At 32.3% G+C, this 25428-nt stretch overlaps 2 protein-coding genes across 3 annotated transcripts in view; one reads left to right on the forward strand and one right to left on the reverse strand.

The window, feature by feature from the left end:
• Positions 1 to 228: 228 nt before the first annotated feature.
• Positions 229 to 12331, reverse strand: LOC148628946 (coiled-coil domain-containing protein 130 homolog). Its single transcript, XM_088541349.1, has 7 exons — positions 12207 to 12331; positions 9165 to 9298; positions 3783 to 3957; positions 3099 to 3183; positions 2645 to 2817; positions 1622 to 1760; positions 229 to 826 (listed from the first exon to the last, which is right to left on the reverse strand). Exons 1-7 carry the CDS (start codon positions 12207 to 12209, stop codon positions 267 to 269), a joined length of 1269 nt encoding a protein of 422 aa, XP_088397475.1. The 5' UTR covers positions 12210 to 12331; the 3' UTR covers positions 229 to 266.
• Positions 12332 to 12414: 83 nt separating this feature from the next.
• The window catches only part of LOC148628947 (glycogen debranching enzyme-like), a 32873-nt gene continuing 19859 nt past the window's right edge, over positions 12415 to 25428 (forward strand). Inside the window, exons 1-7 of one of the 2 annotated variants that reach the window (XM_088541320.1) lie at positions 12433 to 12525; positions 20064 to 20093; positions 21245 to 21352; positions 22457 to 22679; positions 23439 to 24009; positions 24295 to 24403; positions 24729 to 24846. In XM_088541320.1, the coding sequence (XP_088397446.1) occupies positions 21274 to 21352; positions 22457 to 22679; positions 23439 to 24009; positions 24295 to 24403; positions 24729 to 24846 (1100 nt within the window). In that variant the 5' untranslated portion in view covers positions 12433 to 12525; positions 20064 to 20093; positions 21245 to 21273. Of the gene's footprint in view, positions 12526 to 20063; positions 20094 to 21244; positions 21353 to 22456; positions 22680 to 23438; positions 24010 to 24294; positions 24404 to 24728; positions 24847 to 25428 lie in introns of both variants that reach the window. The other variant, XM_088541315.1, reaches the window with a different exon arrangement.

Here is a 25428-nt window from a genome sequence, read left to right on the forward strand (position 1 = left end):
TACTGATAATTTTGGATATTTTTGGAATAAATTGAAACTTTCCAGAAAAAAAAACTTACTGTTATAAAATAATCAGCAAGCTATAATTCAGAAAAAAGAAATAAATGTGACAAAATGACGTAAAAATGTTAAAATATTCACAGCCATAATAATTTGCCTTTTTCTCCCTGACCATGAACCCATCTATATATATCTCTAAGAGAGTGAGGGTCAGATAGAAATCTAGTATAAGACCATGCTTTGATTTTTTTTAATTTAGAATACACTCAACCATCAGAGGAATTACTGTCACTGTCTGCATATTCTGAAACTAGACTAAGTGCATTGATGACATTGATCTGACCATTCTTCACTTGGTCAGTTCTATTGTTCAAGCTACTTTCACTACCTTTGTAAATAGGATCATTATCACAGTTAGAGGTGTCCCTGATTAAAATGCCAGTGTTTCCTGATAAGTCCCGGTCAATTTGAGAAGTGTCCTGAACATTTCCAGAAGAACAGTCCATACTTGTCATACTTTCTTTTGACAAGTTGCAAACTTCTAAGTCACTTTTTGCATGTTTTTGAGGAATTTCATTTGCCTGATCACCAGTGCCAACAGCTGATCTTTTCCTAATACCTAAGTCTTTCATTTGCTTGGAAGAATCGAATGGAGACTTTTTCAAATCAAAAGGACTACCTTTATTCAATGCAATCGATTTGGCTAAATTCAATTTTGTATTCTGTCCTTTAGAAAGCGAGCTGGAATTATCTTTGTTGTTGGATCTTTCAAAAAGTGGTCTTGATTCAATCTCCTTTCTCTTTAATATCTGTTTTTCATCAAATGCTAGAAAAAAAATAAAGAATGGTGTACAAAAACTTGAAAACACAACACAGCTATGCATTAAATATGTAATCCTAAGCCAATTAAGACAATTAAAGGCATATAACTCTACATAACTTCAACATCTATTTTTTTTCCTCCATAATTTTGTTATATAGTTCTTGTTAAAACATGGCAGGTTTGAATTTAATAAATTTCAGACCTTAAGACAACATTTGGATGTAAAACATAAACCATGATCCAAAATAATTGTCTTACACCATTCTGTTTAACAATACTTCAATATTATTAGATTACAGTTGCACAATTTGTATGTTGGGAAAAAAACAGCCAACTTGACATGATAAAAAAAAAAACAGCAATCCATGCCCCCCACTAAAGCTTTTGATAGTTTGAAGGGCATACCACTACATGCAATTAAAGTAATATATGCTGATTTTTTTTGGGCTAGTCAGAGATTCATGGAAGCAATATTTCCTATAAATTTTCTTAAAATCCATTGTAGGCATGAAAGTCCTTTCAAAAATTGAAATTTCCAAGGGAGATTACTCTTACAATATTAGCGTGTCATCATTATTTTACAAAATGTCATAGATATTCAAGATACTTGTAGCAACCTTTTGTGAAACTTATATTAAAATCCATTGAGAAATTTAGATATGAAAGAGTGCTTACAAAAAATATTAATGCTTTTTTTTTTTTTACTTCCAAGGGAGATAACTCTTATAATATCAAATTGTCATAACTGATCTTCAAACAAGGTCACTACTGAGTATAATGACAATAAATGATGCTCACTCTCAGTTGGTTTAAGTTTTAGAAGGCCAGCTAATTTCTTGTCTTCTTCTGTTTCTTTGACAAGGGAAATGTTCAAAGATGATTTTAGCAAAAGTTCTCTATCAGCTAATTCTGTAGCTTTGATAGCTTTCTTCTCATTCTAAAATGTAAACATTTCACGTATGAAACCAAACTAGAATTCTGAGTGATTTAACTGAGAAATATTTCTGCTAGAAATACTATTTGTTACATAATAACCCTGAATCTAGACTATTTCATTTGCAAGCATCAAACAATAGCAGAATCACCACAGAAAAAAATTCAAGGGTGGGTCAAATCAACCTATGTTCCATGTTCATAGTCTGAGATATCTAACCAAAGTTTTTCATAAATTTTAGCAGTCTGTAAATCTGATTTTATGGTCTTAGCTTATTTTTTTGCTTCAAAAGAAAAAAAAAGAAATTATTTCCTACCCAATATTTACATGTATTTAGTTACAAATATAATTTTGTTATCAATTTTCTAAAATTCAAGGGTGGAGCTCAAAATTCAAGAGTAGGGCCCACCCTTAAATAGCATGTGGTGAACCCTGAATAGTTATAGCAATTCAAATATAGCAAAAATACTCTTGCATACAAAATTTAATCAAAATCCAATGAATGTTATTGAATTTGTGCTTACAAGGCACATGGACAGCTAGACAGACAGATAGACAATATGATTCCTACAAACTCCCTACCTAATAAAATTTGTTGGGTGAGAAAGAGAGGGAGTCTCATAAAAATATTAGTATACATGCTTTTCAATTGCCACCAATATGAATCTCTTTAACAAATAATTATAATATCCAAATAAATTACATACAAAAAACAAGTTAACATTAACACGTAAGTAACTTTTACTTATAAATTAGGTATACAATTTTTTTGGTTTTATTAACATCACGAAAGACATAAAATCTACAAATTTAACAAATATGATAAGAGTACCCAATCTGTTCAAATGTGCTTGAATCTTAGAAAGCAACATGTTTTATGTATTTACTCTGAATTTTTCTCTTGCTATCTTATTGATAATGTAATCATCTTTGTACTGTTCCCTTTCATCAGCTATCTGTCCCACAGTTGGTATTAATGATTTCCCTTTCTGTTTATCATCAGATCCATGCTCAAGTTTATACATAGCATCAGTAGCAAGCTTCTTTTGCGTAGCTTTGTCTAAAAATTACACAATCTTTAATGATTACTGTATTTGTGTTATTGTTGCAAATTCCTCACAAGATATCATATTTTATGACCTTACATAAATAACCATTATAATAATAATATGAACTCTGAGTACATGTATTATTGGCCTTTGCATTCATGGAAAAATTACTAAGTAGACAGAATAATAAAATTGAAAATTTCACATAGTAATATTTGTAAGGAAAATTCATCTTCTATTTGTATATGCCTTTCTCCTTACTGATGTCCTATTTTTCACAAATAAAACCTACCCTCTGGTACAATCTGTTCATTTTCTTTTGGATCCCATCTTTGTTCCTTCCTCCGTGCACCACATAATATGACATAGTCATGGTTCTTGCAAGAAATAAATACTTCTCAAATTATCTACAAATCAGTGTATTTCACAGACATTAACAGATTGTTACATGACAGAACAGTATAACACAATAAAACATCAATGACTTCAAATTGCCAGACTTTTGCAAACACTTGTAACAAAAATCAAACAACAAAAAATCATGTGTAGATTCTCCAACTTACTAAATGAGGGGTGAAGTTCCAAAAAAAGTATAACCTTGTCTGGTCAAGTGAAGCATTAAAATGCAAGCATTGTTGTACAAGGTGCACCAAACCTTGTACCTTAGGTTCATACCGGACAGCAACCAAAGTTGCTTACAAGGTATAGCCCAGCTCTTTGAAGCCACATGCCTAATTTAAATCAATGAAATTTGAACAAACTGGCAAAATGGCAGACTAACAAAATGATTCGCTGAGTGGGTATATAATTATTTATTGCATAATTAAATAAATTAATGTAATTATCTGTATCCACAAGACAAAACTCCTTCAAAACCACTGGTTTATTTAGGTGTCTCAAGTTTTAGCTTAGAATGCAAAATGAATCAATGTGATATATCAATATAAATTCTGTGTTAGTTTTTTTATATCAATACCTTAGGGTCTGTTTGGATTTCAAAGTAGTTATCACACAAATGGCATTTCATTCTGAACTTATAGATGGGTGTAGTGTAATAGTTTCCAACTTTGGTTTTTTCTGCATTGTAACGAACTCCCATTCCAACATGGCTGTTACATCCATCACACCAAATATTGTATGGCAGTTCAAATCTGAATAAAAAAAAGCATAATAAATTATGACAACAATATAAATTTTTCATCAAATGCAATATCATTGAGATGTATTTTTATGAAATATATGGGTTGGCAATATTTTATCTAAGAAAAGTGAGAAAAAAAAAGAAATTATGTTCACTTGTTTTTATGCTAATAAAAACAATACAAATAACAAAGCACATGATTATTCGTAGAATTCCTTCTGAGTATTTTCATGCTTAAACATACTAATGTACATGTATAACAATTCAAATTCAAACTACATACTTTTATTTCACCATTAAAGTTATATGGAAATTTGTACATGTACAAAATGCAACATAACATAACGTAAAACAATGATTAAATATAGTTTTCATGATTTATTTCTAAAATAAAGGACAAAAACTCTTAATGGGGAATATACGTAATAAAATTTGATCTGAATTTAAGGTAGGAGATACGTAAATATCACGTCCTAGAATTTTTCTGAAATTTTGCATGTGGAAAGATCGACTCGAATGCAATCACATGACAGAAAAAAAATGACATTGTATCAGATTTCGTTTTCTAAGTACATAGATTTGAAATATACTAGTACAACGATGAAAATACACAGGATATGTAGGGAATTAAATCATTTCTTAGTGTTGTGAAATAACGGTGCCTAGAATTTTCTTTAAAAAATAGTATATAATTATCGGCTGTGAAAGATGTATAAAAATTACTTGACTTCAGGACTTGTTAACCTGTCATGCTCTCCTAAAGTGGAAATACTTTATTTTGGCAACGTCACACATCTTTACATGTTATTTCGGTTGTTAATGAAAGGCTAGACTTGTTATGTCACTTGTTTCATGCATAGTACCTGTAGCAAAATTAATGAACAGAAGGCCCTGGACACAGTTTTTTCTTCAGTTTCCAATGAATTCAAAGATGTTGGAAAAGGGAATTAAAATACCAAAAAGGCAGGGAAACAAAGTTTTTCAAGAAGGCAATTTACAAATACATGTAGCATTGTCTAACCATTCTGTTTCAGATTGCTATATTTTACGAAAGCATTTTCTGTATATTCATTTATTGTATAACATGTATTTGTATTGAAAAAAAAATCTCTTCAAAATTAAAAAAAGATGGATATATGACCGCTGCATTATTGTATGGCCTAACTGATAAAAAAAGCTCAATGAACATATGTGAAATTTGGTCTAGGGGTGATATTTAATGAAGACATTGTATTCTTAGTGAAGAAGACACCAGCTGACAGTGATAAGAAAGCTGGGAAATCTTCTGAAGTATTACACAATAAGTGCCTTAGAATTGAGATACTGATTTTATGGATTATTTTAAAGTGAATTTATTTCCCGCCATAATGCGAAATGGGACGTAGAAATACCGGTGAATTACGAATTATGTATAATTCTGACCTTATCCAATCAGTTTATTGTAGCACATACCAATTCTAATTATTTTCTACCCTCCACTATTTGATTTTAGAATACACTACCAAATTATATTAAGACCGGTGTCTGTGCGTGCGTGTGTGCGTCCGTCCATCACTCCTTTGTAGGATTGTTTACCAATATATGTAATTGATCATTGCGCCGCCATTTAATTTCAACAAATTTTACAGGAGTTATGGAACTTTTGCATGTCATTTTTTTTTTTGCAACAGCAGGGGATGTATTGCTACTTATAGCAATCTTGTTGGAAAAACATCATAATAACAGCTTTTCGTGTCATTTTTCATGTTGGGTCTAGGGTTTGTTTTTTGACACAGGGCTTACAAATGTCAGACATGAAAAAAATACATTCTACTTGTGTAATGTGCACCTGTCAAACTACTGTAACCCTGTCCACTTCCCCTCTTTTGCAAACCCTTGTCAAAGGCAACTGATATTTCATGGGGCATAGTAATTTTGATCGTGCAGTTTTCTAAGGAATGGTGTCAGTCGACAGTATGGTATTATTTGTAGCACTTAAGTTATAGCATATCAAGTGATAACAAATTGTATTATGAGAAGTACATGCACATGTTAAAAAAGGTATCTGAAGTTTGCTAAATTGAATTTTGTGTTCATTCATCCAGGCGTTGAATGTAAAGTGACAATGAACATGAATATCAAACAAACTGGCGCACTGCTACGGTGCCAATTGAATTTTATTGTACCACTTTAAAGACAAGTTAATCGTCATTTATAATCAGAATGGTGAATTTAAATAAATGTTATTGAGTTTAATTTTGACAATTTACAACATCAAGCTTGTGTTTAGATACATTTGAAAATGATCCTGATTCTTTCCTTCTATCTTAACCCTATGTTTGCAATTTGACGATTAATTCAAACAATAAATGTAAATTGATTCAGTACAAGAGTACTTTGATTTATTTGATAGTTTGTGGTAGGGATACCAATTTGATATCTTGTGATTTTTCCCTCGACCACCCCCACCACTTTTACCACATCATTTTGGTCTGATTTCTTATACCAGTGGTGGACCAAAAGTCAGATAAAAATTTTCATGCAATGTTTTGTCAAGAGTGAGCATATATTATCATGTAACCTCTCTGGAACCCACTTTTCAATATTTGTGAATCCGCCCTGGTCTCATATATCGTGTGATATTCTGTCTCCTATTTATTCTTGTGAAGCGCGGTGAATATACATAATAACTTTGTATCACTGTATAATTCTAATCATAAGATTCTTCATGCTAATAGCTGTTTTGATTGGTCTTGAACATCTTTGGCAGAAAGTTCATACTTGCATGAACTTCGCCAGATCGTTCATACCTGCATGAACGCTATTCAACTTGAAACCAATATGGCGGCCGTGTAGTTCGGAAGAGTGTGGCAGCGACCTAAATGGCATAATATAGCCATATAAGAAAAGTTTATTACATCCCCATTTGTACCGGTACAGTTTATTTACAGAGAGTAATTTTCAGCTCGGGGAAAAACTTACAAACGCTAAAAATCAAACTACAAGTAAATTTGCTCCAAAATTAAATTGTCCCAAAACTAAATCTATATATAGCTGTTTAATCCTATAACATTTTGTAAACTGTACTTATTCAGGGATATTTCCTTTTGTATGGCTCTTTGGCAAGACACATCAGTGCAGCTTTCAATCCTTTTACCTATTCCTTTTTCACAAATGATCTTAAATTAACATTCATCTAACTTGTTTTCATATATATTTTATTCATCGAAACATGACTGGTCATTTATTTTTAATCGGAGTTTCTCTTTTTTTTTCATAAAGAATGCTTCCAAGACCATACCTTCGCTCAGATTTGCAATTATGCAAAAACAGTGGAGTATTATATACAGTTTTTACATCCTTTTAGCATATCTGCCATTTGTCTACTACTCTTCTATCCTGTCTTCATTCCAAATTGCGTTAATACTTTCATTCATTTTTTCTTTCTCGTTAACATCTTCAGGTCTGTCTTTTCCGCTAAGGTTATGTTATTCAATAATACAATTTACGGACGAAATATTCACGAGAATTTCGATTGCCGTCGAACATTTTTTAGTCAGTGGTCAAAGGGAAATAACTCGTGTAGTAACGGCAACGACAACGTTTTTCCTGTAATCCGCTAGGGGCGTTCATTTACATAACTCCTACCTTAAGGTCCATATTATTGTGGTCAACTTGAAACAGACTTGATTGAGTAGTTAGTTTCACATGCCATTTAGAAATTTATAAATTCCATATTTTTAAAGTTCAACGGAGTACCTTAGGCACTCTAAAATTTTGGAAATGCCTTCAAAGTGTTTTTAGAACCTCTGGAAAAAATTTGGGCAAGAGTCCCCCAAGCCCTGTTATCCCATCGGGTCTGAGGGGGCAATAGCCCACTATACATTTGCTGAAAAAGAACATAAAATGAAGTTAAATCATGGCTATACAACATTTTCATCATCACTTCAACTCAGAAGACCATGCTTACTATATAAACCAAATATCACTGAAATTAAGCAAGTGTACATATTCAGCTGAAAAATGGTTGCCCTGAACAAATTTTTTAATCACCATTCAACTTAGAATACAATGTTTCCTGAAGAAACCAAAAATATTGGAATCCAAGCAACTGGTAAAAATTTGCCACAATTTGGCAAACATTTTGAAAATAGTCGCCTAACAAAAAATTTCAATACCGCCAGTCAACTCAGAATATCATGTTGATCTTAAGAGTAGTTTTCATCTTCATTATTCTTCTATAGTTGATGAAAAAATAGCAAAAAGAGCATTTTGACCCTATGTTTAATTTTTTGTAATGACAGCCATGTTTTTTAACATTTAAAAAATTACAAATGATCAGTTTGTACAAGATACCCTAAGGAACAATTATGCCAACTTTAATTAAATTTTGTTGCATGGTCTCAGAGAAAAAGATTTTCAAAGTTGTATATGTGAAAAAGAAAAAAAATTGTTTCAGAGGCCATAACTCCAACATTGAGAGATGAATCATTTTGAAAATTTCAGCGTACATCTGTCTTCTGATGGTGAACAATATTACCCAATGTCAGAATTTTGCTAAATCAACTTGAGTTATCTGCAAAAAACTGTATTTTGACTCCACATTCTATTTTCAGTTACAAGGGCCATGTTCTTTAACATTTAAAAAATTTTAAAGAATCAGTTTGTACAGGATACTATAAGGAACAGCCATGCCAAGTTTCATTCCAATTGGTCATGCAGATTCTGAGTTAAAGATGTTTGAAAAAAAAAAAAAAAACTAATGACGACATACGACGGACGTAGAGTGATGACAACAGCTCACATGTCCTTTAGGCCTGGTGAGCTAAAAATGGGAACAAAATTAATACTTTTACAACACATCGATGTATATATGTCATATCATTCACATTTGTACTAAAAAATAGGTAACAGGATGGACAGACACACAACTTTTTGGAGGGTATCACATAATAGTATGTCACTATGTGGGGTGGAGTATAAAAAATTGCTTTGTTTAAAATCAAGGAAGAGGCAAGATATTATACAATTTGTTTTCTAGGTATGGAAATACTAGGCCTGGGATTGAACAAAAATGAACTTCAGTAGAGATTAGTAAAGGTTAACATAGTTCAAAATGTACATGCATTTGCATGATTGTCTGCATTTCAGGACAACAAAGTTATATTTTAAAATAAATGGTACTGAAATCACAACTGGATGACTTGTATAGCAATATGTAAATGTATATAAATGTACCTTATGACTAGAATACCCTGGCTAAGTTTTCTGGCACGGTCTCGTAATGGATGTTGACCAACATATTTATTCACTGAACCTTTTGATGGATCCCAATCAGGTGGGTAGTACTTATTAACTGATTTTCTTTCAGCCTACAAAAGGTGTTTTTTTCAATAAGTTTTTACAGATATCAACAAAATACACTGTAATATGCAAGTAATATCATTTGCTTCTTTAGGCCAACTTTTTTTTAAAAATAAAAATAAAAATAAAAGTCAAAATCTTGGCGAGTCGATGGAAAAAATAAAAAAAAGGTAATTTTTATTTTTTTTTTGCTACATTCTAAATGTGTGAAAAGTAAAAGCTTTTGATACCCAATTTTGATATACATTTCACTTCTTTAATTATTAAGACTAATTGATACTGTTTTCACAATGAAACAGAGAATACACACAAATTTTTACTTTTGAAAAGAAGATGTATAAAATATTTTTGATGGGTAGATACATTTGAACCCCTTTCCAAGTTTTGGGCTACATTTCCGAAATGTTTTGAATGTGTGTTTCAAGTCATTTGTAAATATTTCGACCCTTCTGACATTATATTTTTGCCTAGGTAAATACATCAGAACCCATGCCACATTTGATCTTATTGTGACTAATCAGTTATGGTTATTATATGGAGAGTCATATTTGTATTATATCCTAGGTATGAATGGATATCGGCATCTTATTGATATAATGTGTTTTGATAATGGTTTTATTGGTAGGTGAAATGATCTTGATAAATAGCTGAGGCTGAGATGTGCAGTGTTGTCCATCAATCTTAAGTTTATGTAATTTGATAGTTAAATTGAAAAAAGGTCTGCATTGTTTACAATAATGACATGTACATTATTATAATGACCAGTAATCATCAGCTGTCCAAGCCAGATAAAATGGTAATTATAGGCAAGATGTTTACCCAGTACAGTATGTATATGTGATTCCTTTAATTTATCCATAGAGGATAATCTTATCTCTTGGTAGTTAGATAGGAGTGTTTTCTAGATAAGATGATTATTTTGAATTTGCAATTTGTATTGAAATAGTTGGTTACATCAGTATCAATTGCAGAGGTGGGATGTTGAAAAACTCTTGCTTTGAAAAATGTAAATAATTTGTGCAGAACTTTTTTATTGTATTACAAGATATGTTGAGATTTAGACATAACTTTTAGCTAATATTGCCCTCTGGTGTGTTGGGCAGTGTACGAGAATGTTGTTTGGTTAATAAGCATTTATTTCATAATCATGGAGTTAAATATATTAATCCTTGTGAAGCTGTTTGAATAATAAAAATTTTCGTGTGACCATGGCAGGACACCCTTGTTATAACAACCGCAGCTTTCTCATCGATAATCTCATCATTTATTTCATAGATGGATAGAAAAAGATTCACTTTTCTGTATTCCCCAATAATAATGAGTTTGAAATAATCACAGGCCGACCCTCGAACGCATTGTTGTTGTGGTCGGCCATTGACCTTCAGTGTTTTTCATTAATTAATGATAAATTCCGAGAGCTTCTGATAGCTTACTAAATTAAAATGATTGCTGATTGGTTGCTTCTTCTTTAATCGTCCAATGAAAACTTGTGATCTATTTTCTTTTATTTTTAGCATGGGATTTTCTTGCAAATATTCCAGGAGTTGGCAGACTTTACAAAAATAAAACGACATTCATGTATTTTTATTTTTATTTTATTTTTGGCTAAAATTGGTTCGGCTGTCCCGTAAAACAGATGATAAAAAATGTTGGCCTGATAGAAGTGAAAATGTAAGGTACAACAAATAACTAATAAAATAGGGTCTATGTTACAATAGACTACACTGTAATTGTTAAAGCAATGCAGGGTAGTGAATGAATAAGTATATGTTCACCATACAATTTTAGTGTCATAGTATAATATTCAATTGTTAATTGGTTTATGTGAGCACTAGTTGTTGGCTCTCTCATCTCATTGACAACCAAAAGCTAAAGACTACAATAACTTAGAAAAAAAAAGTTTTTAAAAAAGTATGATAGAGGATATATTTTAGAGCAATTTCATGTCAATTCACCCCTGGTGGATCCGTCCCCAAGTGAATATATCACTTTTTTGAAGTTGATCTGTCCCCAATCATTATGAATTAATTCAATTAAAAATTAAACACGGATAAATTATCTTATCCTTTTCTATATGCATTTTCTTAAATTCTAATATGAATGAATGCTATCCTTCTCATGCATCGCACCTTCTTAATTTTTGTTAGTTGATCAAAACTCCTCTTTGAAGATATATTGTTGGAACAAATGCTCTTTAACCTATGAGCTTGATTAAATGGTATACTTTTACTCAGGTACAGTGGATGACAGCTCTTGGTCATAAGGTATTGGTGGGTGTCAGTTGGTTTTGAGTATAGGTCTGTGGACAGCTCAACCTCTGATAATGTACTGGAGGTATTGAGGAATGAAATGGTTATGGTAGATATATATACCTTTATCTTCACTTTACAAGAGAGTATAGTGACAATAAAAGTTATAATGTATGAAGGAAAATAAAACAAATATAGTGTAGTTCAACAACAAAATAAAGGTGAAATGAGGGGAAAGTTACTAGAGAGTCATTTTATAGATAAAGTGTTCACAGAATCATCTATCTAAATTCTAACTTTTGAATCTCTTTCATATTTTAAAGATGTGTAGAACACAATTTTGATTTTATACACACAAGTGTATAATAATTATTAGACGGGACGGAAAAACCATGGGACAGATCAACTGGGGATGAATTGACTTGGGGATGGAAAAGTATGGAGACGGATCAACCTGCTAACCTTTAGAGCTATGTATGTCATGTATACACATGTAGCATAATTTTCTTGATCATGATTTTAACTTAATCAAGCTCATGTGAATGAGTCTTCCTAAATCATTGCACCTCTGTGTAATCGAATTATAATAAAATATCATATGTTCATTTCAAAGGGATCCTAACTGAGTATTTAGGACTACAAGCACAGGAAAATAGGAAAGCATTACCATCTTCGACAGGTACCACAGCGGCAAAATCAGAGTTACCTCCCTGTCAAAAGGATTCGAAAACCGGTGTCCAACGTTAGAAAGATTACTGCACCAAACTTCCTTGCAACTTCCTAAATAAGAATCAAATTTATCAACGAGAAATGTCTGTTTCCTTTGCTATCCATATTAATGTACATGTTTATCTGTAGTTTCGAACTCTTGTGACCTTGACATTGTGGGTCATAATAAGGTCAGTTTTGGCAGACGAATTTATCAAACTGAAGTGAGCTGCACATTACTAGTGTTTGCAATGACACACGACACATCCGCATGAACAGTAAGTTGATAGTCTGCTCGTTTGCAATTGTGACAGTTTTATGTTAATTTTCCATTTGCAAAGTTTCATTATGTTTTCCATAAAAGAAATATGTCCTTTTCAAAAGTTTCTCATCCTGCACCCTACTTCAGAAAATTATGACTTTTACTATGGCATATTTTTTCAAATCTAAAGGCGACTGAAAATTATAAAAATTCGCCTCCAAAGACTGCATGATTATTTTGACTACTTGCATGCAAGCAAATGTTTTACTAGATTTCTTAGTGCATTGATATGTACAAATTCGGGGACTGGAGCATCATCACAATGTCAGGGCCCCTGTCCTGCCCTGGTCCTGCCATTATGAGGATTGGACTTGAGATGGCACCACATGTATACCTAGATTGGACTGATTAAAAGCTGGGATATCTGCAACTACATGTACATCCTACAATCTGCAATCCTTCGTTGAACTGTCTGTTGTGACTTATTCAGCAATCTTGGTGTGCCTGATTAAAATTTTGATAGAGTAAAGCAATCCAGGGTCAAAGCCAGGTAAAATAGTCATACACAACAAAGAACATAAAATAACCAAAATAGTACGTACAAAGAAACTAAAGTAAATGAGCAACTGAGACTCCACTAAAAATTTGGAGCATGGACTAGGTGCACAGGTATGGTAAGTGCCCTCTGCTTTTAGAAACACCTGCCATGTTGCTCATAAAAAGTCAAGTCTGGGCTATATGAAAGAGGAAATGAAAACTATGACACCTTGAACAAATCAGTTCTCGTAGTGCAGATGGATTCCTTGTGTTCATGATGAAGACCATGTAGTGATGACAATCTAGTAGCATCATAACCCTGTTCCAGAAGCTTAATTGTAAGAAGTCTAGCACAGTACAAATAGCCCACATAGTTACCGCAAGCTCGGGCATAATGTGTGAGTTGCAATATATGAAAACTCCATACACAGATGCTGAAGGGATGTTGCCCCAGACAGTCCTTTCCTTCAAAATTCTCAACAACTAGCCAGAATAATAGAGGACTGTATAGGATTCAACTAGCCGGAAACGAGAAATGTACATATCATTTCACTAGCTGGAATTAATTTTTATTAGCCCCAGGCTTCGGGCTAGTGGCTAAAGGCAAGCACTGCACTGATGAAAGGAAAGTTGACAACACAGAGTGAAAATTTATTGTGTTTGTTGTATAGTTTGGTCAGTAGTTTCCTTTCCATTGATCTGTAAGTGTAGGTCAAGATATGATTTACAATATACAAAAGTCATAGAAAAAAATGCTTACAGTAGAATAAAAGCATACATGTAAAAGGAAAAAAAGGTTCCATTTACTTTTCAATCATATGGTCTTACCCATCTGGCTTCCATGGTGGTACTAGGGACAGGATCCCTACTTGCGTAGTTCCAGCCCATCCTTTAACCTACTGGGTAAATGGAGAGAGACAGATAAAGATAGTGACTGTGGCGAGCTCCCTCTTAAGGGATACCAAGGAGGGAGCCTCAGCTACTTAAATAGCTGGTAAAGAACTCCAGGCTTGAACTGTTCTCAGAAAGAAACTGTACATCAGTGTGTTGGTCCTGGAGTGGTAATGAAAGTACTGGTACTTCTTGGAATATGCTTATCTAGTTCTAGCTGTTGAGGGTGTTAGGTATTGGTTGCATTTTATGTCTACAAGATCATTGACCTCTTTGTAGAACATTGTCAGTTGCTTCGTCCTACTCTGTAGTGTTTCCCATTCTAGTTCATCCAGCACACTGCCGACACTACTGGTGTTATTGTAGTGGCTGATGGCATAGCGTGCAGCACGCCATTGTGCCATCTCTATTGAGTATTTTCCTCACTAGATCTTTCTAGTGGTAGTTCCATATTGTTGTGCAGTAGTCCAAATTGGGTCTGACCATTTAGGTAGGTATTCATCTTGGTTTCCTTGTCTGTTGTTTTCAGATTCTGATGTAAGAATCTTAGTATGTCATTGGATTTCTTGGTTATTCTGTCTGTGTGGTGTTTCCATGACAGGTCTGATTGTATATCAACACCTAGGTATTTGATACTCTTGGATCTTTCAAGGACTTGTCCATTGAGTGTGTATGGATGACTGATGGAAGAGCATGCTCTGGTGGCTGATGATACACTGTACTTTCGTGGGTGGAAGTCCATTCCTTGTGTTTTTCCCATTCTGCAAGTTTCTATAATTTATCTTTATGAATTACTGTATCCGAGATAGTATGTATTATTCTGTATTGTACTATGCAGTTGTTTGCAAAAAGCCTGGTTTTACAGTGTTTCCGTTAACGCAAATCTTTTATGTAATTTACGCTTAAAATGTGATCTGACTCCCAAAAAATTGCCTAGAAGGTCACAATGACCTCCCCCCCCCAACACTCACTGAACAAATTCCGAACTTTAGAACTTTAGAAAAAAAATTCTATATAATATGGGAATTGCAATTTTATTAGTACAGTTTTATTTAACATCATGTAATCTTTGAAATTCTGCTCAGAATGCTACAGTTTTCAAAAGGATCAAAACTACCCAGTACTTACAGCACTTTGATTGCATTTAAGTTACCATCACATACTGTATATAACTAAATAGAACTGTGTAGTGTACTCATAAGTAAAATTACTGATAACAGTCCAGTCAAAATAATTACAAAATAGATTAAATGTATTATAATTAGCTGGTTGTACTAGACTGAGAATTACATAAGTGTTTTCTTCATCTGTAGTTTGACGTTTACATTTCTTCCTGTGCATAGTTCTGGTTACATAGGTCTCACTAGCCGCTTCTAACGTTTCCATTACTTTACATGTTAAAAAAAGTAATTTTCAAAGTCTCACTGTGAATTCCCAGGACAAATGACATCTTAAAGTTGCATACTGTTGCAAAGCTTGGAAAATAAGGCTTCCAAAATCATTATGCTAATGGTACGATGATTGTAGAAATTCTTCACAAAATTTACTTAAATAAATAATACTGAAAATCCACATTTTTACCTGTTCTGCTAACTGACAGCATGGAGGCAAATTACTCACACATGTAAACAATATTCATACACTTTTGTAGTTAATTACATATATGATTTTAAAGTACACATTCTCAGCTTTATTGTGACTACTTTTAATCATAATACACGCAAATAATGCACTTACAATGCATGTGTCTAGGTTCAGTGTGTTTTTGGTACTACATAGGGGGGTAGCCATTTGACCTGGAAGTGGTTAGTGAGACCATAGGCTGTCATGGTGTTTGTTGTTCTTACATGTACATGTACAAGTATTTTTGTAGCTCCTCATTCAGTTAGTTTATGGATCCCAAAACAATTCATGTCTAATGAAAGAGTACTGCTGACTTAACTGGATCATGGCTGTTGTTTTTTTACCTTTGGAGTGATTTGACCTATGTGGAAACAGTTGCATATAGAGCAATAGTTATTTTGCTGACACCTGCAATATGGTGAATTTGTTACATTGCAGGTTCTCTATTAAAGTTGGAATCTAAATTTGGACAATTTTCATATTGATAGAAGAAAGCTCCCTTTAATTTTACAGTAATTTTTAACATTTTGTTTTTGAGTGACAGGACTTTTTGTATTTTAAAAAAGGAGGGTGGTTTTCTGTTTTCCTGCTCTAACTGAAAAACCCATTCAGCAAATGTCATGAAACTTTAGAATATACTTTGTATTCATGGTCACATGCTTTGTTTCGTTTTCTGTAAAAAAGTAGTTGATTTTACATTTTCCATTTGTGACAATTTTTCTTAAAAAAGGAGGTGTTTTTTATGTTTTTCATGCATAATTGATTGGCATATCATGTGCTTTATTACTTTTGGAAAGTATTGTGAATAATGTAAAATGTCAACTTTGATTTATTAAAATATTACTACATCATCAAGCTAAAAAAAAAAACTTGAGATACAAATACATTATCTAAGGCACTATCACTTTTTGAAACAAAATGTATTGAAAATATTGATGTGTTTATTCACTACATGTATTTGTATTAAATATGTTTTAAATTAACAATGCCATGTATTATGTCATTTTTTCCCTTGATGAGTCCTTGATTTAGTTTGTTGTCTGAGTATCAGAATTGTTCTATTAATGTTATGTAATGCACTTTAACGGTACATTAATTGTTCATTAGACTGATGTTGTACATTTTATATGTACATCTTGTTTTGAACATAGTAAATATTTGTGCAGTTTTTATTAGTATAGGCTAATGGTGTGTTTCCATGTACATATATTACAATATACATGGAATAAAATAAATAAGTTAAACTTTGAGCCAACATAGCCTGCTATATATCACACTTACCGGTAGACCAAGGCCATATATTTTTCTACAAAAGAATGTTATCACAAAATGTTTCTCTTTTTCTCAGTAATCTATGCTATAACTGTAATCATTGTAATGCATATACCCTATGAGACCGCCATGGAGAAGCTGTACATTGTATGACATTTCTACTGGTCCATTTTGGTTTTTTAAAACTTCAAACTACATTTTTGTGTTGACCACTTTGCAGTCATTGGTGTGTGGGTAAATCACCATAGCATTGAAATAATTCAGCTTCAGTGTGACTCAAGTCAGCATAAAAATATGTTGTGTTGGGAGTATCCTTTGTGTTTTTTACTCACAGTATTTCTAGTTTGTCTTTTTGTGCAATTGCTTTGCTTTTCTTTTCATCAATTTCTCATTGTGAAGTGGTGACAAATCACCTTTTCTTTAATTTATTGGTTCTCAAAAATGTCTGTTAAAAAAGATATCAGACATATAATTACTACTAAAACTAAAGGTTAGCTGGTGGTTCCAATCGTCATTTATAGTTATCAACTTTCAGTCAAGTGCACATATGAAATAATGCCTGATAAAAAACAGTCCTGAAAAATATTGATGTTTTGAATTTAAAAAGGATTGCAATATCCTTTTTGTTTTAAAAAAAGGATAAAACAAAATCTTGTTTTTTTTTTTATAAATACAGTTGTTAAGTACCATAGAGTACAGGTTAAGTTCAATTTTCAGTAAAAATTAAAGATGCAGTTTTCGAGTTAGGCCATTTGTACATTTTGCCATTCCCCTTAGTATTTATACACCCGCCTTTTAAGACAGGATATATTATTGTATAACTGAGTCTGTCCATTCAACATTCTAGACAAAACATTATCGTGGGTCTTACATTTAATCAGAATAAAAATTTAGTGCAGTATAAAGCTTGAATTTTGAATTCATATTTGCCCCGTCTGTTCAGGTTTCAACATTTGTAGAGGTATCTAGCTGCACTTCACAAAGCATTTCGTTTCATCATTACATAGCAGGGTATCACTTAATGTTCAATAAATGCCCTATACTAAGTTGTAAATGTAAATGTTTTCATAGTTAAGTAGTACCTTTATTTATATGTAATCGACAGATATTGCCAAGAAGTATTTTGATGTATCTATTAGAATCTCCATATCTGTCCATTCATACATGTCATTCCATCTTTTATTCTAAAAGTCCAAAGTCCATTACAATTATCTCAGCTCCCAATGAATGGATTGATTTCAAATTTGGTGTGAGGCTTTATATAAATTTGGCAAATATTAAAAGCAGATTTGAGTGCAGTACAATATCAACTTTAGTAGGAGTGGGGTATACATAACACAACAATGACAAATGAGTAAATAAATTTTTAATATCATGAGTACAGGTCAGGCTGACACAGTCTGCATTAATTGAAACAAATCTTTTGGTGGCTTTTAATATTTTATCTCTTTCACCAACTTTTTGAATTAAAGAGATGGTGAAAAAAAAAACAATAACTATCATATTCCATATTTGAATTTATACCTTTTGATAATATCTTTTGAATCAACACAATAAATGTAGTTTGAAGTTAAAAAAAAAGATGGCATGAAATATATAGCATCTCCATGGCAGCCTCAAAGGGCATATGGTTACAACTATCGCATATATTACAGAGAAGAGAGACATTTAATGATAAAATTCTCTTGTAGAAAAATATAAGGCCTTGGCCTATGTGTGTTATGGCATGCTATGCTGGCTGTAAATATATTTTTATTAATATTGTTTCATGTACGTGGTGATACATGTTTTATCCATGGACATGTACCATTAGTCTATATTTAGACTCATTTTACTACAGTAATATTTACAATGTACAAAAGAAGATCTATGTATATGAACAATATTTACAGCATGCATATCAGTCAATATAAACAACTTATGTACTGTGAAAGTGCATTACATTAATAGAACAATTCTGATACTCAGAAACTCGGTTGATTACACCAAACTGAATCAAGGACTCGTTTAGGAACAGATGGCGGAACAAAACATAGCAACATCAATTTGAAATACATTTAAAATGCATACATGCAGTGAATAAACATTATAACCCCTACAACTAAAAGTTGGGTAGGGGAATATTGTTTTACCCTTGCCTGTCTGTCTGTTCTTCATGGTTTTATCGAAAATGAAACTGGGAAAGTGTATACATTCATAATGGAAAGCTCTCTTTAAGTTTTTGAATTACAATAATTTTGTACAAAAGGGGGAAATTTCCTGCTTTTGCTTGATAACTCAAAAACGCTTGCAACACTTAATGGAACTATTGGAAAGTTTATAAAAAAAAAAGAAAGGAAAAAAAAAAAAGTTGTGGAGTTGTGGAAATTAATTCTTAGAAAAGGGGATGTTTTCCAGTTTTCACAATTCAAAATGTGTTATCATTCATCACACATGTTTATATTTATGGAGAATTGGCAGAAAATGTACTTATCTCCTTCATAGACAAAAAGATGTTTTTAAGGTAGTCCTACTTTGAATGTTTGGGAGAGTAATCAAGGGAACCAAGGCCATAGCGGTAATCAAAAGAATGTAATCCAGGGACAAAGACCAGAAATGGAAAACAGACATACACAACAAAGAACATAAAGTAACTAAAATCATACATACAAAGTAACAAAAGTAAATGAGCAACTCGGACTCCACTAAAAACTGGGAGCATAGACCAGGTACACTGGTAGGGTAAGCGTCCTCTGCTTTTTCTAGAAACACCCGCCGAGTTGGGCAAAGCAATTGTGTCCATGTGGAGTCAAGTTTCTTGTTGATACCAGTAGAAGCTGGAAACAATGGTAATATTTGATACATTATTTTACCATTAATCAGTGAAATACAAACTGATGTATAGACTGTTTAAAAGAAATCATATTTGCTTACTGTATGAATTTGACGGGAATGAGAACAAAGTGAAGAAGTAGTTATATATATAAATATATAGTTAGGAAAGAATATGGAAAAAACAAAAGTTACGACATTTGGCATTATACAGGATCTTATTAAATGAACTACCAGGACAGGTTATGAAAATTTAAAATCTTTTAAGAAGATATTTTAGTTCTAAATATGGCTGTGAAACAGTGCGGCTGATCAGGTACATCTTTTAAAGAGGATTAGATTATGTGTTAAGCTTAGAGACTAAGCATTGGTCAATGTGCTTTGTAGACATTTGAAATTTTGATAACTTGTTTTTTTCAGAAGTGGAACAGTATTCAAAATGTTTTGAAGGTGATTTTTTAAATGGGTATTGCGATTTTTGTAGCTTCTTAGAGTTATAGGTAAATCATGATAGAAAAAAAAAATGACCTGATTCTTATTAAGTACGAGATGTTAATTGATTTTACTTATTGTATGCCCCACTACTAAAAGTTTGGGGCATATTATTTTACACCCATCTTTCCATTTGTCTTGCAAGTTTTAGCACAGTAACTCAAAACTCCTTGCATCAATTATGTTTAAACTTCGGGAAAGTGTAAATATTCATAATGGGAAATTCCCTTTAATGTTTTGAAAAATTCCATTTTTTCATATTTGAGTCACAGAAATTTATTCAGAAGAAGCGGGGTGTTTTCCAGGTTTTTTACCAATGAAAGTGAAATTTTGGGAAGTAAAAAACAAAACATAGCAGTACATTGTTAACATTGAGTAAAAGTGCAAAATTATGAGGCACTAAACTATTTTGGAAGGACCAAAGCAGGGTTAGTAACTCCTGTCAGAGTGCCATAAAGCAGAAAATATAAGGGGAGAGAAAAATAGTGTAACTTAATTTGTTTTCTAGGACAGGACTGTCCAAAATTCAAATTCTGCCAAAGCTGTATATTTATTACTCTTTCTATTTTATTACTCTTTCTATTGGTTGAAGTGATTGCCTTTTCTTCCACTATTGATGATTTTCCAAGGTCGTGGTTGATAATCAAAATGAAATATGCATTGGCTGAAAGTGGGTGGTTATAATGAGTATTACTTGGAATGAGATGCAAAAACATAAGACACATGTGTCCAAATAATTATTACTGCAGGAAATTTGCTACTCTTTAAATCTTATGAGGTGCAAGTGAGTAGTTTAAGCTTCTTTAGCTTTTTAATGTTAAAACATTAAAAATTGTTTCAGTGGAAAAAACAACAATACATTTGTTGAGATAAAACAGTTTTTGATTAATTCAAAACAGTCCGTAGTCTGCTAAATAATTTGTTGTTGTGCAAAATTGTTCAGAACATATAGATTCAAGTTAGAAATTAACTTTCTTGTGAAGTGCAAGGCTTATCCTTAAGAAGGAAATTGTTTATTTGAATGTTTGCATATCAATGTCCACATATTTTTGCTCTTGAAAGTGTATTATTGTGTCCCTCCCCTTTTGCTACTGACATTTTTTTTTCAGGACTGACAGTAAATAACTAGGCTGTAAGTATGGCTGTCAATCAGATGAGAGTACTCACTCTTCATGGAGGAGAAAATAAACAACATACATTATACAGACTAGAAAAGGGTGAGAACTAGAAAAAATCTATTTTGCATTTCAAATTTCTGGTCAACAGTGGCAAGTGAACTTAGGAGTGGAAAGTAACATTTCTTAATTTTGCAGGTTAATTTTCATTTGTGGAAAGGTTATCGGGTTGATTTATGATGTCTGAATCTACCTTAAACAGTATCAGTTTGTGTTACACTTATTCAGGGTCATTTAATAGGAACTACAAATTGTATCATATGTCTCAGACTTATCGTTTTGATGAAGAAAATTTTGGAAGAGTGTTAGAATTAACACCAGTTGTCAAGAGTTACTTCCCTCGAAGACCATCAATTACTAATTATGCAGTTTCTGGCCTCGATCATGAAAATCATAATTGATGGAAAGAGAATTTTTGTTTTGATGAAACGAATATGACAAGGTCTGCAGTTGTCTAAAATAGGTCAAAGAGTAATCACCATGACACGGGAACCAAGATTCTAGCAGAAATGAAAAGAATGTAATCCAGGGCAAAGACCAGACATTGAAAACAGACAAACACAACAAAGAACATAAAGTAACTAAAATAATACATACAAAGTAACAAAAGTAAATGAGCAAGAGACTCCACTAAAAACTGGGAGTGTGGACCAGGTGCACTGGTAGGGTAAGTGTCATCTGCTTTTCTAGGAACACCCAACAAGTTTCTCATAAAAAGTCAAGTCCAGGGTAGACGAAAGAAAGCATCAAGCATCATCTTTTTTTTTTTTTTTTAATTTTTCAGTAAACCTCATATTAAACAAGATATACATCTATTTTGACAAATGGGGTCTAAAGACTTTTAGTCTTTTTAAATGTTAACAGGGAAGGAATCTTGTTTACTGTGTAAGTATCATTGTTCAGGGGTACCAATTTTTGTGGTTTTTCGTAGATGAGCTAGACCATGATATTTGGTTCTCAATGAAAAAGACATTCCCATTGACGTGTTTACTGAAACCCTCAGAACCACAAAGAATCCATGAACTTGTGTATCTGCCCTAATCCACGAAAATTGGTATCCATGAATTGAAGTACTTCCACAGTAAATGTGTAGTTCATGAATTTTTTGTATCAACAATGTTTTAGATTTGTTTATCTTATATTTAGGATGGACATTAAGATTTGTTCTTGGACCTTCCCTTCATGCTAGCCCAGTTCGAGTTTTCTGTAACCATCCACAAGATAAGAAAAAAAAGTATGATAGAGACACATACCATGAAGTGCAATGGAAAAACTACACTGGTTCAAAGATTGACAGATATGATGTTGTAGCTGATGTCCATATATATATTGCTGGATCCTTTAATTACTACTTTACTGTGGATAAGAGGTTTGTGTTAAAATTTAATTCCTTTAAATTGCTTTAGTGAAAGATATTTATATTATAGGTCTGTTATATCTAATAACAGATGATACATGTAATTACAAGTATGTAAATCAGATTATTATATAGATAACAGTAATTTACCGAATGTTCCCTGTGAAAAAAAATTTGATATTTCACACTGTTTAATAAATTCTGTTATTTCACTCTTGGACTTTCTCCTCCCAAAATGTCACATAATGTCACGACATGAATATCAATCCGCTATTCACCAACTTTCAAAATCTATTTTGAAAATAGCAACAAATAATGGAGGAATCTATATAATAAATAGGATAATCAATCAATATCATCACTAATGCAAGAGTAATCAAGGGAACCAAGGTTATAGCAGTAATCAAAAGAATGTAATCCAGGGACAAAGACCAGACATGGAAAACAGACATTCACAATAAAGAACATAAAGTAACTAAAATCATACATACAAAGTAACAAAAGCAAATGAGCAACTCGGACTCCACTAAAAACTGGGAGCATGGACCAGGTGCACCGGTTGGGTAAGCGTCCTCTGCTTTTCTACATTTAGATTAATACTTGTGCTCTGAACAAGTTCTGCACACTTGTTAAATCTAGATGTTCTTTGGCACTCATTATCATATTTTGGTTATTCACTTTTTCCATTTAATTATCCTATTACTACTTATAATGCTTGAAATCTTGTTGAAATTTATTGTTATTAAAATCTTGTTTGCCTTATCATTTTAGTGATTCCAGGAAAAATCCATCAGGTCAGGGATACTTCTTAGTTGATCCAACATTATCATTTGGCTGTGAAGATGAAGAAGATGATGAAATCTCATTAGATTGTATTCAGTGTCAATCTGTTCTAACTAAATTACTTGGCCCATTTCCTGAGTGGGAAGGAAGGTTATATGTTGCAAAAGCTTCTGGTTATAATATGATTCATTTCACACCACTGCAAGAATTAGGTGAGTCTAATTCTGCATATTCTCTTAGAGATCAAAGGCATCTGAGCCCTGTTTATAGTATTGAGAGTAAACAATACACGTTCAAAGATGTTGAGCAGTTAGTAAGAAAAATGGCCATGGAATGGAAGGTGCTCTCACTGACAGATCTGGTGTACAATCATACTGCCACTGATACACCTTGGATTACTGACCATCCTGAGTGTGTGTACAACTTGGACAATTCACCCCATCTCAAACCAGCTTACCTTGTAGATAGATTACTATATCATTTCAACCTAGAAGTAGCAGATGGGAAGTGGAAACATAGAGGAATTCCAATTGAAATTAATTCTGAACAACACTTAGAGGTATTATGATTATAAATGAAAGCCATAACAAGTTTTATAACTACTTAGTATTAACAGTTAAATTAAAATCTTTCAAAGTTTAAGGTTTTTTGTAATTCTAGTGAAAAAATAGATTTTCTTTACAGAAATGAGGTCAAATGATAGTTTTTTTTTAATGTAAAATATTAACAATACAAAATTACCAAGTTTAATTGTCCTTGTAACAATAGTAGAAATAATTTAGGGTGATTTGTTGATTTATTTACTGTTATTTTATTTTTTTTAATTTATAATGTTTTGCTTCAGAAAATCTATGATGTCTTAACCAAAGATGTTTTTCCTGGTCTGAAGCTCCATGAATTTTATAGCATTGATATTGATGATTGTTTAAAACAATTCAAATATGCTATTGAAGGTACTTACAGTTTTTGTTCTTAATTGCTTTTAATTAAATTTTAAAAATAATTAGTGATCAATAAATATAACTTAAAAAAACATTTTATGTTTACTACCAGGTACATAAAAACTTCATAGGCCATTCATCACATAATTTACTAGACTAGATTTTAAGCATGCAGTTGACTTATGTGTTGTTTACATGTAATATGTGCCAATATGGCAATTTTTACAGTGGACAAATGGTTTTGGAGAAATGTGTACTTTCTAGTTACATTACTGTTTAATAGATAACTACTGTATAATAGATAATTTTGTACACTTGTTCATTAATTATTATTCAGAAAACAGATATATTTCTACATCAAAACCTTCCTTGGAAATCATTCAAGATAAAGAGTTCCGCCGTAAAAGATGCACCATATGCATTGATACAGCACTTCGACTTTATAATACAGATAGGTAGTATCACTCACTTTTATTTAAACTTTACATTAGACAATTAACTTTAATGTAATAATTCAATGCAAGTTTCACTACGCAAGGATTAGTAATGCTATCATGGGTAAAGGGGTTAAAAATTAGTTCAAAATGCAGGAAAAATTAACTAACATGATATTATGTGTTACCCCCATAGTAGAGTTTTAGTGAACAAGTAATTTTTTTTTTTACTCATTTTCTAAAATTCAGAATAATTCCAAATCAAGATAATATTTTGTTGCTTGAAGGAAACTAAATGTCAATGTAAATTTTTATGGCAAATCAAACACCTTTAACAACTCCTAATAATTTTTCAGTTGACAGTTATACATAAGTACCTTAAATTAAAGATTGATCCCTTTCCTAATATTAAAACAAAAAAAATTAAGTGTTTTCTGCACCCAAAGAGAAAAAAAAACGCTGTGAGTACTTGGTATTGGTATTTAGTGATTATTAGTATTCAAAATAGTAAACAACTAAATAAGTACCAGGTACTCATTGTGATCGCTTTATTTTTTTGCAAAAGCTTGTAATTCAAATAAGAATGTAGAACTCGTTTTTATT

Source organism: Perna viridis, chromosome 1, assembly GCF_037379345.1.
Source record: "Perna viridis isolate PV_CMFRI_1.1 ecotype Kerala chromosome 1, ASM3737934v1, whole genome shotgun sequence".
Classification (NCBI taxonomy): domain Eukaryota; kingdom Metazoa; phylum Mollusca; class Bivalvia; order Mytilida; family Mytilidae; genus Perna; species Perna viridis.